General features: G+C 42.4%; 1 protein-coding gene across 4 annotated transcripts in view; it reads right to left on the bottom strand.

Annotated features, from left to right (window-relative positions):
• Window positions 1-2,083: 2,083 nt before the first annotated feature.
• The window catches only part of LOC118399439 (tropomyosin alpha-3 chain), a 35,332-nt gene continuing 24,290 nt past the window's right edge, over window positions 2,084-13,125 (bottom strand). For all 4 annotated transcript variants that reach the window (XM_052472107.1, XM_035795520.2, XM_035795528.2 and 1 more), the window contains exon 9: window positions 2,084-3,518. In XM_052472107.1, the coding sequence (XP_052328067.1) occupies window positions 3,436-3,518 (83 nt within the window). In that variant the 3' untranslated portion in view covers window positions 2,084-3,435. The remainder of the gene's footprint in view (window positions 3,519-13,125) is intronic.

The raw sequence follows: 13,125 nt of genomic DNA, 5'->3' as shown, positions 1-13,125 counted from the left end.
GGCCACAGTCATGGGATGAACACGGAGTACAGGAGAGGTCTGAGAACGCACACTTGTGGGTGTTTTCTACCTTCACCACCTGGGGGCGGCCCGTCAGGAAGTCCAAGACCCAGTTGCACAGGTCAGGGTCGAGACCCAGGGTCTCAAGCTTAATGAGTTGAGGGTACTATGGTGTTGAATGCTGAGCTGTAGTCAATGAACAGCATTCTTACATAGGTATTCCCTTTTGTCCAGATGGGATAGGGCAGTGTGTTGGCAAGCAAATTGGAGTGGGTCAAGGTTAACAGGTAGGGTGGAGGTGATATGATCCTTGACTAGTCTCTCAAAGCACTTCATGATAACAAAAATGAGTGGTACGGGGCGATAGTCAGTTCAGTTACCTTAACAAATAAGGGCCGGCAGCCCTGCGAGGGTTAACATGTTTAAATGTTTTACTCACGTCGGCCACGGAGGAGATCCCACAGCATTTGGTAGCGGGCCATGTCGGTAGCACTGCATTGTCCTCAAAGAAGTTGAATTTGTCTGTGAGCAAGACGTCTGCGATGGGGCTGGTGTTCTTGTAATCCGCGAATGTCACACAATGGACATTAGACCGGTGGACATGTGTCCTTTGGTCTGACGAGTCCAAATTTGAGATTCTTGGTTCCAACCGCAGTGTCTTTGTGAAGCATGGTGGTGTGATGGTGCTTTGCTGGTGACACTGTCAGTGATTTATTTAGAAATCAAGGCACACTTAACCAGCATGGCTATCACAGCATTCTTCAGCGATACATCATCCTATCTGGTTTGCGCTTAGTGGGACTATCTTTTGTTTTTCAACAGGACAATGACCCAAAACACACCTCCAAGCTGTGTAAGGCCTATTTGACCAAGGAGAGTGATGGAGTGCAGTTTCAGATGACCTGGCCTCCACAAACACCGACCTCAACCCAATTGAGATGGTCTGTGATGAGTTGGACCGCGTAAAGGAAAATCTGCCAACAAGTGCTCAGCATATGTGAGAACACCTTCAAGACTATTGGAATAGCATTCCAGGTGAAGCTGGTTGAGAAAATGCCAAGAGTGTAAAGCTATCATGAAAGCAAAGGTTAGCTTTTTTTAATATAAAATATTGATTAACACTTGGTTACTACAGGATTCCATGCATTACTTGATAGTTGTGATGTCTTTATCATTCTACAATGGAGAAGAACAACCCTTGAACGAGGTGTGTCCAATCTTTTGACTGGTACTGTACATATGCACCTACGATCTCAAGTTAGGATTCAGGGTAAAGTGCCTCGGGACCAGTCATTTTGACTGATGTCATTCGGTTCTGGCCCCAATTGATGCCCAGCCATTGCATCGCACCGACTGGTATGTCATTAAGAAGGAAGACTTCTGCACCGCCGTTGTAGTGATGCGTGCCAATCATAAGCTGCCATGCCTATATAGGCAACGCCAGCTGAGGCTTCCTTTGAAAACTGACAACGTGCTCTTCAGATTTCTGCTTCGTTCCAGCAAGGAAGAAACATTCAGAGCCAGGAAGAAGAGTTCCCAGACAAACAAGGCACACCCTCGACATGAGCAACTGAGTGGACACATACAGGTAGTGTTACCAAAACATGGCACATAAAAACAGACATTCATACAATCCCTCACAACTCAATAGTAAGGTCTGAACATAATGTCAGTCAACATATTTAATTCACAATGGCTGAAAACCAACATGATCTACAGGATAAAGACATGTAGCACATCAAGACCGGCTAAAACCATTAAAGTTTTTGAAAATGATCAATGAAGATGACTATTCCTCTAAGTTAGCTTAACATTACTGTATGATAGTGATTGTGTGTAACATGAAATACATTGTACTTGTGTTAATTGTTGTATGTATGTATGTATATGTATGTATGTATGTATGTATGTATGTATGTATGTATGTATGCATGTATGCATGTATGCATGCATGGCTTGGTATGAGTTTTAAAAAAATGGTCCAATCAAAAGATGGCTGGCACTCAAGCCAGGGATGGGTCAATTCAATCAAGTCTACACAGCAATGAATTGTACTCTAGAGAAAATGATAGTTAGACGATAGTTTAGTATGGCAGTAAAAATCATGGTCTTTATTCAACATCAAAAGTCATTACAATGGAACAATACAAACAAAGTGGTTATACACAGTGAGTTTCCAGTTAAAACATTGAGTTAATTTTTGGTGTTTTAGTTTAATCCCCTACTAAAATTGTATAGGTTTTGCATCACACTAATCAGATCCCCCACCCATTTTCTATAATTGGCATGGTACTGGCAAGGTGATAGCCATTGATTTTTGTTATCCCAAGAACTTCACCATAAACCTGTCAAACTAAAAAGGCTGTTGATACAGGCAGCCCAAACCTAATATTTTTCACACCAATTTGTATTTTGACCAAATCAGATCAACTTGGAAAAAGAGCTAATATGAAAAGATATGTTATGATTTGTCAAAATACCAAATAGTGGAAAAAAACAGAATTGGCCTGCCCATGTAAACACAGCCAAATAATTAGTGTCATACAAGTGCAGCATTGTCTTGTGATAGTGGCTATTGTTTAAGTGGGATAAAACAAAATATCAGGCACACAAACAAATACCTAATGAATAGGAGAAACACCACCCAGTGTGGTTTTAGCCCCAAACCGTATTGGTGTAAAGTAGGCAAAAAGGAGGGATAGAGGAGGACAGAAAGCCAGTTACATTCTGAACCCTATCCACTAACCCTTTTTGGTGTTAACTATGCAGTCAGAAAGGACTGCATAGGCCTAAGCAATGTGGAAATGGCCCATCCCTCTGATAGGCCAAGTGGCATTTACTCCATCTTATTTACCACTTTCAGATCTGTGAACATTCAGGGATTAGGTGTTAGGGGAAGGTGCTAGCGAACAAAATAGAGCCAGGCCAGAGTATACAACAGCAGGACAGGAGTAAATAGTCGCATGTAGTAAATGGCTGGTAAAAAAACAGTGCCCCGTTCCCCCGCTTTTCTAATGGGCTATAATGGATGAGTGGCCTAACCATGTTCTTGTTAAGTTGGCAATAAATCCTTAAAGGCAGTCATGCTAGCCCCACTCCAACAAGGAGAAGTTAGAATAGTCGACCACACAAACAAGATAGAATAATAGACCACACAAGTACGACAGAGTTCCCCTATTAAACACCATTCCAATGGATAAAGGCAAGAGCTTCCGCAAGATGTCACATTGAAAACCTCAAGTTTAACAAGAACAATCAATGCTGTTGAGAATAAAGGTGTCATTGTAAATAGTGGTTTTGGCACCCCCCAGTGGGGATTTTTCCTACCCTCCATTACAGCAGAGCGAGGAGGAATGAGAGAGAGGTGGAAAGCAAAGGTCGGCAGAGGGATAAGTGGAGGAAGGTGTTTTTTTGGGAGAGTCCATCTGGGGGTTCTTAGAAGCTGTTGAGGTCCTGCAAAGTCTGGTCCAGGGTGGCATGGATCTTGAGGTTCTCCTCCTTGGCATTGGCCAGTCTCTCTGGAGAGGGGGAGATAGAGAGAAAGGGAGAGGTTCATATTTACACTGCATCTGGATTCACAAGGGAACACGCCAAACATCCCTAGGTTCCACTTTAAGGGCTAAAGAACACTGCCATAATCAGCCATTGAGAGCTTATAACTGGCTTTATCCCCAATAATTAAGACAGTTTTCTAACCGTCCTGATGGGTTCTTGTGATTATACGGTTATTACATAGCCCAATATGACTGAGGTTTTAAGTAGTTTTACCCTAAAACAATATAACTGGACATGTCTAAAAATGAGAAATCTTCAGTGGTAGGGTTGCAAAGGAAGGGTATATTACTGGAAACTTTCATAGTTAACCAGTAAATTGGTAACTTTCCTGACTTTGGGGGGGGATATCAGATGATATCTAGTTGCCTTGAGTAGTTCAGATTAAATCACAGTTGTCTAATTCTCTGGGCCTCTGGCCTTTTCACGTTTAAAAAAATAAATAAAATAAAAATCCAAAACAGAATGAAGCTGTATGTACAACATTATCCTAAATTTAAACCATGAACTAAGTGAATACCATTGGTGTCTAATATGAAGGTTTCAGCAGGTTGTAAATGTTGATGCCAAACTGCTGTCAGTTAACTTTTTATAGTTTGAAGAGTTGCAGAGTTAATTGAAATTACATTTGATTAATTAGGCCATTATCTTGAACCATATGGTCTATTCACAAGAAACTAAAATGGCCAGACAGATAAAAGGAACACTATATAAAGAGTCATTTTTTTAGTATGCTTGACTAAAAAAATTAGTCAAGCATATACTTCCAAAATTACCATAGATTGTAATCATTGGCAAATTTACTTTAGATAACAGTAACTTTGGTAAATTACCAGTAGCTTTGCAACCCTATTCAGTGACTTAATTTGCTTTCATGTACCAAGCAGATTGAATAAACGCAGCCTTCTTCTATTCAGACAGCCCAACTGATATTTTTTCTACTAATTGGCATTTTGACCAATCGCATCTTTACACATCAAATATTTTTCAAAGCTGATATGAAAAATACCAATTACTTCTAAAAAGATCAGAATTTGGGCTGCCTGTGTAAACACAGCCTAACACCATACCCAAACCACTCGCGGGTGTTCGCAAATTGATTTTGTCCCCCCACAAACGCGATCATGACAGGCAGGTTGAAATATCAAAACAAACTCAACCAATTATATTAATTTGCGGACAGGTCAAAAAGCATGAAATATTTATGGCAATTTAGCTAGGTAGCTTGCAGTTGCTAGCTAATTTGTCCTGGGATATAAACGTAGAGTTATTTTAGGTTCTCTACTCCGACAATTAATCCACACATACCCGTCAACAGAATCATTTCTAGTCCTCTTTTCAGGCTTTATCTTTGGACTTTATATGGCAATTGGCATCTAATAGTATTACCATGAGGACGACCGACCTCAGTGCGTGTTTCAATCACCCACGTGGGTAAAACCAATGAGGAGATGGCACGTGGGTGTCTGCTTCTATAACCCAATGAGATGGGAGAGACAGGACTTGCAGCGCATTCTGTGCCAAAAATAGAAACAACTTCTATTTTAGCACCTGGCAACACAGATGCTTGTTGGCGCGAGCAAGCAGTGTGGGTGCAATGATTGCAAAATAAATGTACACACACGCATGTTATTCAACGCATGCGCACACGACGCAAGCGGTATGGTCAGCATGTAAGAAGTCTCAAAAACACAGCATTCACAGTAGGTCCACAGGATACATCTTGAGCAACACTGCTATAAAGTGTAGATAGTCGAGTGGATGTGAGATGGCATAGTGGAGCATAGTAAACGGAATGAATACTACTAAATAAAGTACCAAATAAGCAAAGAGTGCAGAAAAGGTCATATTTACCTGAGGATGGAGTAATAGGAAGATTAAAAGATGGCCATAGGAGGGCAAACTTACTAAGTAAGCCACTAGGGCAGCATTTCCAAAACTGTTTTGGACCTCAAGGGGTGCACGTTTGGTTTCTTGCCCTAGCACTACACAGATTATTTAAATAATCAACTAATCAAGATAACTAAATAACTATTTACCCAGTCAGCCGATAGCAGGACTCTCCCAACACTGTTCCTGGAGAGCAACCATCCTGTACGCTATCAAGTGCACCTGATTTAGCTGGTCGATAAGCTGAATAAGGTTAGTTACAACTTGAGTTGGAGTGAAACCTACAAGAGTGTCGCTCTCCAGGAACAGGGTTGAGAGCCCTGGCCTACAGCTACTGGCAAGATGAATTAAGTCAAATTGTTAGCTAACCCTTGTCCTTTCTGTGCCAACGTAATGTTTCCGTATAGGCTACTGATCATGTTACCAGGGCTACGTTCTGTTGAAAAACATTCTTGAACAGATAAAAATTCCATGAAGAGCACCAACATACACAGGTTCTGTAGCCAAGTACCTATTTTTTCCTCAAAGAATACAGTTTGATTCTATTTCAAGTAGACATGACCCATAATACTGGCGATGTTGTTCTCTATTGTGCAGGCCACATTTTACTTTTATAAAAATAATATCGCGGGCTGCTCTAGAACTAGGCTACTTGCGGACCGAACCGTTAAACATTTGACTACACCTTTTTCAGTGAGATTAGCTGGCTATTTATTTTTTTAACCTTTATTTAACCAGGCAAGTCAGTTAAGAACATATTCTTATTTTCAATGACGGCCTGGGAACAGTGGGTTAACTGCCTGTTCAGGGGCAGAACGACAGATTTGTACCTTGTCAGCTCGGGGGTTTGAACTCGCAACCTTACGGTTACTAGTCCAACGCTCTAACCACTAGGCTACGCTGCGTTCAGCAGGACAGAACGTTCAGATAGAAATATGCTATGTAGAACAAACATGCTTCTCTGGCATGTTGAATAATGGAAATGAGGTGGGAAAAGTAGGCAGGTTGAAGACAATTTAAAATGACCTACTTTCCTACAGCCTGCTCAAGGGAGAGAAACAGACTTACTATTAAACTCAATGCAGCCATTGTTTTTACATTTTGTAAAGCAGTGTTTCATAAACAGGCAAATGATCGCTAACTAGAAGGCTAGCTGTGACTGGTTAGCTAAAGTGAAGCAAGAGAGTCACCTGCACAATGTGTATGACTCGTCCTTCCCACTGCTGAACAGAATTGTGCTGCGCAGCTGTGCAATATTGTTTGAAAAGCTCTAAAATCCAGCCCAATTCGATTTTGTCTTGTATCATTTTAGTCAACTGAAATGAAAGGATTCTGGGTCTATTTAGACAGTTCTAGTCTAGCCAATTGCCAGTGAAAAATAGGTGTTTGACAAATATTTGTCACCATTTTTGTAGTTAGAAATTAACACTGCATCAAGCCGATTCAGCCGTGTAGTGCTAAGACAACCAAAACATGCACCACTTGGGGTCCCCAGGACCGAGATTTGAAAACTGCACTAGGGACTGAGACGAGGCCTATTACATTAAGTGGTCACTATCCAACACTAATAGCTTACAGATGGTAGGCAATGAAGGTCACATTTATGAAAACTTAGGACACTTTTTAATGACTGAAAAACACCAAGATAGATGCCCAGGGTCCCTGCTCATCTGCGTGAACATGCCTTATGTATGCTGCAAGGAGGCATGAGGACTGCAGGGGCAAAAAAAAGCAATGTCCGTACTGTGAGAGACCTAAGACAGAGCTACAGGGAGACAGGACAGACAGCTGTCCTCGCAGTGGCAGACCACGTGTAACACCAGCACAGGATCGGTACATCCGAACATCACACCTGCAGGACAGATAAAGGACTGTAACAACCGCCAAAGTTACACCAGGAACGCACAATCCCTCCATCAGTGCTCATACAGTCTGCAATAGGCAGAGGCTGGACTGAGGGCTTGTAGGCCTGTTGTAAGGCAGGTCATCACCAGACATCAACAACATTGCCTACGGGCACAAACCTACTGTCGCTGGACCAGACAGGACTGGCAAAAAAAATTGCGCTCTACTGACGAGTCACGGTTTTGTCTCACCAGGGGTGATGGTCGGATTCGCGTTCATCGTAGATGGGATGAGCGTTACACCGAGGCCTGTACTCTGGAGCGGGATAAATTTGGAGGCGGAGGGTCCGTCACAGTCTGGGGCGGTGTCTCACAGCATCATTGGACTGAGCTTGTTGAAGACATCCTCCTACCTCATGTGGTATCCTTCCTGCAGGCTCATCCTGACATGACACTGCAGCATGACAATGTCAACAGCCATACTGAACATTCTGTGCATGATTTCTTTCAAGACAGGAATATCAGTGTTCTGCCATGGGCACCGAAGAGCCCGGATCTCAATACCATTGAGCACATCTGGGACCTGTTGGATCGGAGGGTGAGGCCTAGGGCCATTCTCCCCCAGAAATGTCTGGGAACTTGCAGGTACCATTGTGGAAGAGTGGGGTAACATCTCACAGCAAGAACGAGCAAATCTGGTGCAGTCCATGAGGAGATGCACTGCAGTACATAATGCAGCTGGTGGCCACACCAGATAGGGACTTACTTTTGATTGACTCCCCCACTTTGTTCAGAGACACTTTTTAATTTCTGTTAGTTACATGTCTGTGGAACTAGTTCAGGTTGTCTGTTGAATCTTATGGTCATACAAATATTTACGTTAAATTTGCTGAAAGTAAACAGTGAGGACATTTCTTTCCATGGCGGATTCAGGACCTCTATTTATGGAAGATGCCAAAACTTGAGATAGATGGCGAAGTCAAAGATAGGCTAGTTGTTTCCATCTGTGGCAAAGTGTTCCCTAAATCAATGCTAGCCATAGCTAGTGGGCTAATCTTTCAAATATGTAGTAAAAAAATAATAAAAATTAGCTAGCCAGACAGAAAAAAAACATGTAAAAGTGTTGGTCACAAAATAAAAGATCCCAGAAATGTTCCATACACACAAAAAGCTTCTCAAATTGTGCATACAAATTAATTTAGATCCCCGTTAGTGAGCATTTCTCCTTTGCCAAAATACTCCATTACAGGTGTGGCACATCAAGAAGCTGATTAAACAGCATGACCATCAAACAGGTTCTGGGGAGAATAAGAGGCCACTAAAATGTGCAGTTTTGGGGGAGTGTGCAATTAGCATGCTGACTGTAGGAATGTCTACCAGAGCAGATGCCCGAGAATGGAATGCTAATTTCTCTACCATGAGCAAATGCCGTTTTAGAGAATTTGTTAGTACGCCCAACCGGCCTTACAACTGCAGCCCAGGACCTCCACAGCCGGCTTCGTCACATGTGGGATCGTCTGAGACCAGCCACCCGGACAGCACAACCGAAGAACTTCTGCACAAACTGTCAGAAACAGGTCTCAGGAAAGCTCATCTGCCTGCTCTTCGTCCTCACCAGGGTCGGGTCCTGACTGCAGTTCGGCGTCATAGCCGACTTCAGTGGGAAAATGCTCACAGTCGATGGCCACTGTAGAAGTGTGCTCTTCACAGATGGTAGACAGCATGTATGGCGTCGTGTGGGTGAGCAGTTTGCTGAAGTCAACATTGTGAACAGAGTGCCCCATGGTGGTGGTGGGGTTATGGTATGGGCAAGCATAAGCTACGCACAATGAAAACAATGGTATTTTATCAATGACAATTTGAATGCACTGAGATACCTTGACGAGATCCTGAGGCCCATTTTCGTGCCATTCATCTGCCGCCATCACCTCACGTTTCAGCATAATGCACAGCCCATGTCGCAAGGATCTGTACACATGTATTCCCAGTCATGTGAAATCTATAGATTAGGGGCTATTGAATGCATTTCAATTGACTGATTGCCTTACATGAACTATAACTCAGAAACAAATGCATGTACAGTCAAAGTTTAAAAGTTTTTGGCTAAGGTGTATGTAAACTCAGTTTATCATAATTACTCAGATTTAATCCTAGTAAAAATTCCCTGTTTTAGGCCAGTTAGGATCACCACTATTTTAAAAATGAAATGTCAGAATAATAGTAGAGGGAATTATTTATTTCAGCTTTTATTTCTCTCATTTACATTCCCAGTGGTTCAGAAGTTTACATGCACTCAATTAGCATTTGGTAGCATTGCCTTCAAATTGTTTACCTTGGGTGAAACGTGTTTGGTAGCCTTCCACAACAAGTTGGGCGAATTTTGGCCCATTCCTACAGACAGAGCTGATGTAACTGAGTCACGTTTATCGGCCTCATTGCGCAAACACTTTCAGTTCTACCCACAAATGTTATAGGATTGAGGCCAGGGCTTTGTGATGGCCACTCCAATACCTTGGCTGTTGTCGTCCATAAGCCATTCTGCCACAACATTGGAAGTATGCTTGGGGTCATTGTCCATTTGGAATACCCATTTGCGACCAAGCCTAAGTTTCCTGACTGATGTCTTGAGATGTTGCTTCAATACATCTTCATAATTTTCCTCCCTCATGATGCCATCTCCTTCGTGAAGTGCACTAGTCCCTCCTGCAGCAAAGCACCCCCACAACATGCTGCCACCACCATGCTTCACAGTTGGGATGGTGTTCTTCGGTTTGCAATCCTTCCCTTCTTCCTCCAAACATAACGATGGTCATTATGACCAAACAGTTCGTTTTGGAGCAGTGGCTTCTTCCTTGCCGAGTGGCATTTCAGGTTGTGTCAATATAGGACTCGTTTTACTGTGGATATAGATACTTTTGTACTCGTATCCTCCAGCATCTTCACAAGGTCCTTTGCTGTTCTGGATTTGATCTGCACTTCTCGCACCAAAGTACGTTCATCTCCAGGAGACAGAATGAGTCTCCTTACTGAGCGGTATGACGGCTGCGTGGTCCCATGGTGTTTATACTTGCGTACCATTGTTTGTACAGATGAACGTGCTACCTTCAGGCGTTTGGAAATTGTTCCCAAGGATTAACCAGACCTGTGGAGGTCTACATGTTTTCTGACGTATTGGCTAATTTTCCCAAAGATGCCCTGAGTTTGAAGGTAGACCTTGAAATACATCCACAGGTAGAGCACCAATTGACTCAAATGTCAATAAGCCTAACAGAAGATTCTAAAGCCATGACATTGTTCTCTGGAAGTTTGAGCTGTTTAAAAATGCAGTCAACTTAGTGTATGTAAAATTCTGACCCACTGGAATTGTGAAATAATCTGTCTAAACAATTGTTGGAAAATTACTTGTGTCATGCAAAGTAGATGTCCTAACCAACTTGCCAAAACTAAAGTTTAACAAGAAATGTGTGGCGTGGTTAAAAAACACATTTGAATGACTCCAACCTAAGTGTACGTAAACTTCCGACTTAAACTGTACATATTCACAAATTGGTGTGGGAATTTCCATGTGGAGTTGATTACCCCCACTACACTGGCAGCTGTCAGTACCCTAACATGCTAACCTTATCTACACTGAACAAAAAACGTAACACAAGTAGCCTTCGTTATTCTTCGGAGGAGGAACCTAAATCTGCGTGTCCTCTCTAGGATAGAAAATTAAATTGAAATAGTGGCTGCAACTTCCTCTGGGGGAGTGGGGGTAATGTGGATAAAGTGCTAGCTATTTGGTTAATATGTCTAAAAACTAGTTAGACAATCTGTCAGTTGACCGTTAGCTTGTCAATGACTGGTTTTTGAAAGTTTGATAAAAGATCATCTTTAAAAGTGTACTTATTTAAACTAATTGGGTTGGTTAGCAAACACGTTCTAGGGACACCAGTTTTAATACAAAACCAGACCATATTTGATTTTATGCTAGTTAGCATGACAAGCAACTGATTTTGCTTTAGCAACACCAGCAGCCACACATGCACGCCAATAAAACAGGTATGAACTAGATTTAGCTGCAGGCCATTTATTTAATTGAGGGGAACATCAAAAATACATTTGGGCTGCAAATTGACCGCAAGAAGCCTAAACAGAATCTCTGCAAAAAAAAGAAGAAATGTCCTCACTATCAACTGTGTTTACTTTCAGCAAACTTAATGTGTAAATATTTGTATGACCATAAGATTCAGACTAACTGAACAAGTTCTACAGACATGTGACTAGTGGAATAATGTGTCCCTGAACAAAGGGGGGGGAGGGGGTCAAAATCAAAAGTCAGTCAGTCAGTTTCTGGCGTGGCCACCAGCTGCATTAAGTACGGCAATGCATCTCCTCATGGACTACACCTGATTTGCCAGTTCTTGCTGCGAGATGTTACCCCACTCTTCCACCAAGGTACCTGCAAGTTCCCGGACATTTCTGTGGGTGGGAAATTGGCCCTAGACCTCAACCTCCGATCCAACAGGTCCCAGATGTGCTCGATGGGATTAAGATCCAGGCACGTCACTGGCCATGGCAGAACACTGACATTCCTGTCTTGCAGGAAATCACGCACAGAATGATCAGTATGGCTAGTGGCATTGTTATGCTGCAGGGTCATGTCAGGATAAGCCTGCAGGAAGGGTACCACATGAGGTAAGAGGATGTCTTCCCTGTAACGCACAGCGTTGAGATTGCCTGCAATGACAAGCTCAGTCTGATGATACTGACACACCGCCATAGACCATGACAGACCCTCCACCTCGATCCCGCTCCAGAGTACAGGCCTTGGTGTAACGCTCAGTCCTTCAACGATGGACTGGTCAGTGAAGAGCACTTTTTGTAGTCTCTCTGTAGTGCCGTCTTAGGCGTCTCACAGTACGGACATTGCAATTTATTGCCCTGGTCACATCTGCAGTCCTCACGCCTCCTTGCAGCATGCCTATGGCACATTCACGCAGATGAACAGGGACCCTGGGCATATTTCATTTGGTGTTGTTCAGAGTCAGTAAAAGGCTTCTTTAGTGTCCTAAGTTTTCATAACTGACCTTCATTGCCTACCGTCTGTAAGCGGTTAGTGTCTTAACGACCATTCCACAGGTGCATGTTCATTAACTGTTTATGGTTCATTGAACAAGTATGGGCAACAGTGTTTAAACCCTTTACATTGAAGATCTAGCAAGTTATTTGGGTTTTTACAAATTATCTTTGAAAGACCTGAAAAAGGGCTGTTTCTTTTTTTTACTGAGTTTATGTAACTAACACAATCATTTCAACCCTTGACTATATTTGAGAACATTGTCCTGCGTAGGGTGCTGTCTTTGGAGGAGACATTCAATTTTTTTTAATCCATTTCAAGAGTAGTGTGTTCACCCCGGTGTCACGGAAACATTGCCAACCTGGCCACATTCCATCATGACTATCTAATCATCCCTAATTGGCATATATCACGCCTCACCTCTCCACCTGATAGCTTGTGTGTTGAGCACAAAAATGGTTGCCATGCAACACTGGAGGTGGATGCTACACATTTCCCCCACTATGTAAAGTACCTCAGTTGGTAGAAAAGTGCTATAAAAATCCAATTAAATATACATTTGTTGTATATGATTATGTCTATGGGAATACTCGGGAACAGATTTCAAAAATTAAAAATCACTTGCAGCTGACTTCCTGGTGTTTTTGCAGTCTTACGTCCAACAATGAAAGTTCAGAAAACTGAATGGGGGGGCACTAAAAGGGGAAGATTTTAACATTGAAATTACTTTAATGGCTCTAATCACATTCATATCTCATAAGCTGCACTGCTGATCAG

The sequence above is a fragment of the Oncorhynchus keta genome, chromosome 20 (genome assembly GCF_023373465.1).
Source record: "Oncorhynchus keta strain PuntledgeMale-10-30-2019 chromosome 20, Oket_V2, whole genome shotgun sequence".
Taxonomy (NCBI): domain Eukaryota; kingdom Metazoa; phylum Chordata; class Actinopteri; order Salmoniformes; family Salmonidae; genus Oncorhynchus; species Oncorhynchus keta.
This window is presented reverse-complemented; position numbering and strand designations above follow the sequence as displayed.